This window comes from Neomonachus schauinslandi, chromosome 4, assembly GCF_002201575.2.
Source record: "Neomonachus schauinslandi chromosome 4, ASM220157v2, whole genome shotgun sequence".
Lineage (NCBI taxonomy): Eukaryota > Metazoa > Chordata > Mammalia > Carnivora > Phocidae > Neomonachus > Neomonachus schauinslandi.
The window spans coordinates 30,516,903-30,518,038 of NC_058406.1; the positions used below are offsets into that span (position 1 = coordinate 30,516,903).

The 1,136-nt window shown below is 65.4% G+C and overlaps 1 protein-coding gene across 2 annotated transcripts in view; it reads left to right on the forward strand.

The window, feature by feature from the left end:
* The first annotated feature begins 364 nt into the window (after positions 1 to 364).
* Positions 365 to 1,136, forward strand: part of SMAP2 (small ArfGAP2) — a 48,723-nt gene continuing 47,951 nt past the window's right edge. Inside the window, exon 1 of one of the 2 annotated variants that reach the window (XR_006539891.1) lies at positions 365 to 831. Coding sequence is in view for 1 of the 2 variants with exons in the window: in XM_021683760.2 (XP_021539435.1) it covers positions 729 to 831 (103 nt within the window). In the remaining variant the exon portion in view is untranslated. The remainder of the gene's footprint in view (positions 832 to 1,136) is intronic. The other variant, XM_021683760.2, reaches the window with a different exon arrangement.

A 1,136-nucleotide genomic window follows, 5' to 3' on the forward strand; every position in this document is an offset into this window, starting at 1 on the left:
TAGAGACGTTTTGAGGATTATATTGGGATAATTCATATAAAGCGCTTAACACAGAGCCTGGCACATAGTAAGAACTCAGCAAATGTTAATTGCTGTTTTCCTTCACTTTCTTCCACTCCCTACACTCGCTTTCTGCCAGGCTCCATTCATTCTTTTCCAAGGACATGAAAGAGGCGTGCCCACCCCTCCCTCCACCCACCCCCAAGCTCCGCCCCTCACTTCTGCCCGGATTGGTCCCTGAGAGGCGGAGCCGAGGAAAGAGCCCTGTGCGACGCGGTAGGGGCGGGGCGCATGCGCGGGCTGGGCTGGGTGGAGGTGGAGAGGAAGAGCTGCCGGAAGTAGGCGGCCGAGGTGGTGGCCGAGCAGGCGGCAGCTGCCAGGGAAACCGAGGCGCGGGACACACGGCCCGCAGACAGGCCGGCGAGGGGGTCGTCTCTGCGCGCCCCGTTTGCCAGAGCTGAAGGTCTCTAGTCCGGCAGCCTCCTCTGGACTCGGGCCTTTCCCTGAGCCCGCCAGGGGGCGCCGTACTGAGGGGCTGCAGAGTGGGGGGCGGGCGCGCCTGACGAGAGAAGGGGCGCCGGGCCTGGCCCGGGGGTGTGGGGAGGGCTTTCCCCCGCTCAGAAGGTGCCCCTGGGTGGGGGACCGGGAGTCCTCACCTCGCGACTGAGGCAGGGGTTTCTGGGGGCGGGGAGGGCGCGTCGCCCTCTGCCCCCGCCGGCACCCTGGCCATGACGGGCAAGTCGGTGAAGGACGTGGATCGGTACCAGGCGGTCCTGGCCAACCTGCTGCTGGAGGAGGATAACAAGTTCTGTGCGGACTGCCAGTCCAAAGGTAGCGCATCCCTCCCGGCGGGCGAGGGGTCCAGCCTCCGGCGGTGCCTGGGACGTGGCCTGTGTGGGAGGGGGTTTCTGGAGCTTAGGCCGCCCGAATCCTGTTAAATGGTAAGGCGTGCTCCTCTGGCTGAGGAGGCTGCTGGGTGTTCTGCGGCGCCGCGATCTGTGTGGGGAGAGGCTGCGAGGGCGAATGTGAGTGCTTAGGGGGTGGGGGAGCCGGTGGGGGTGGGGGTGGTGTGTGCAGGTGAGAATGTCGGTATGTCAGGGCTCCGAATGAGTTCTGGGCCGGCTGTCGTTCCAGAG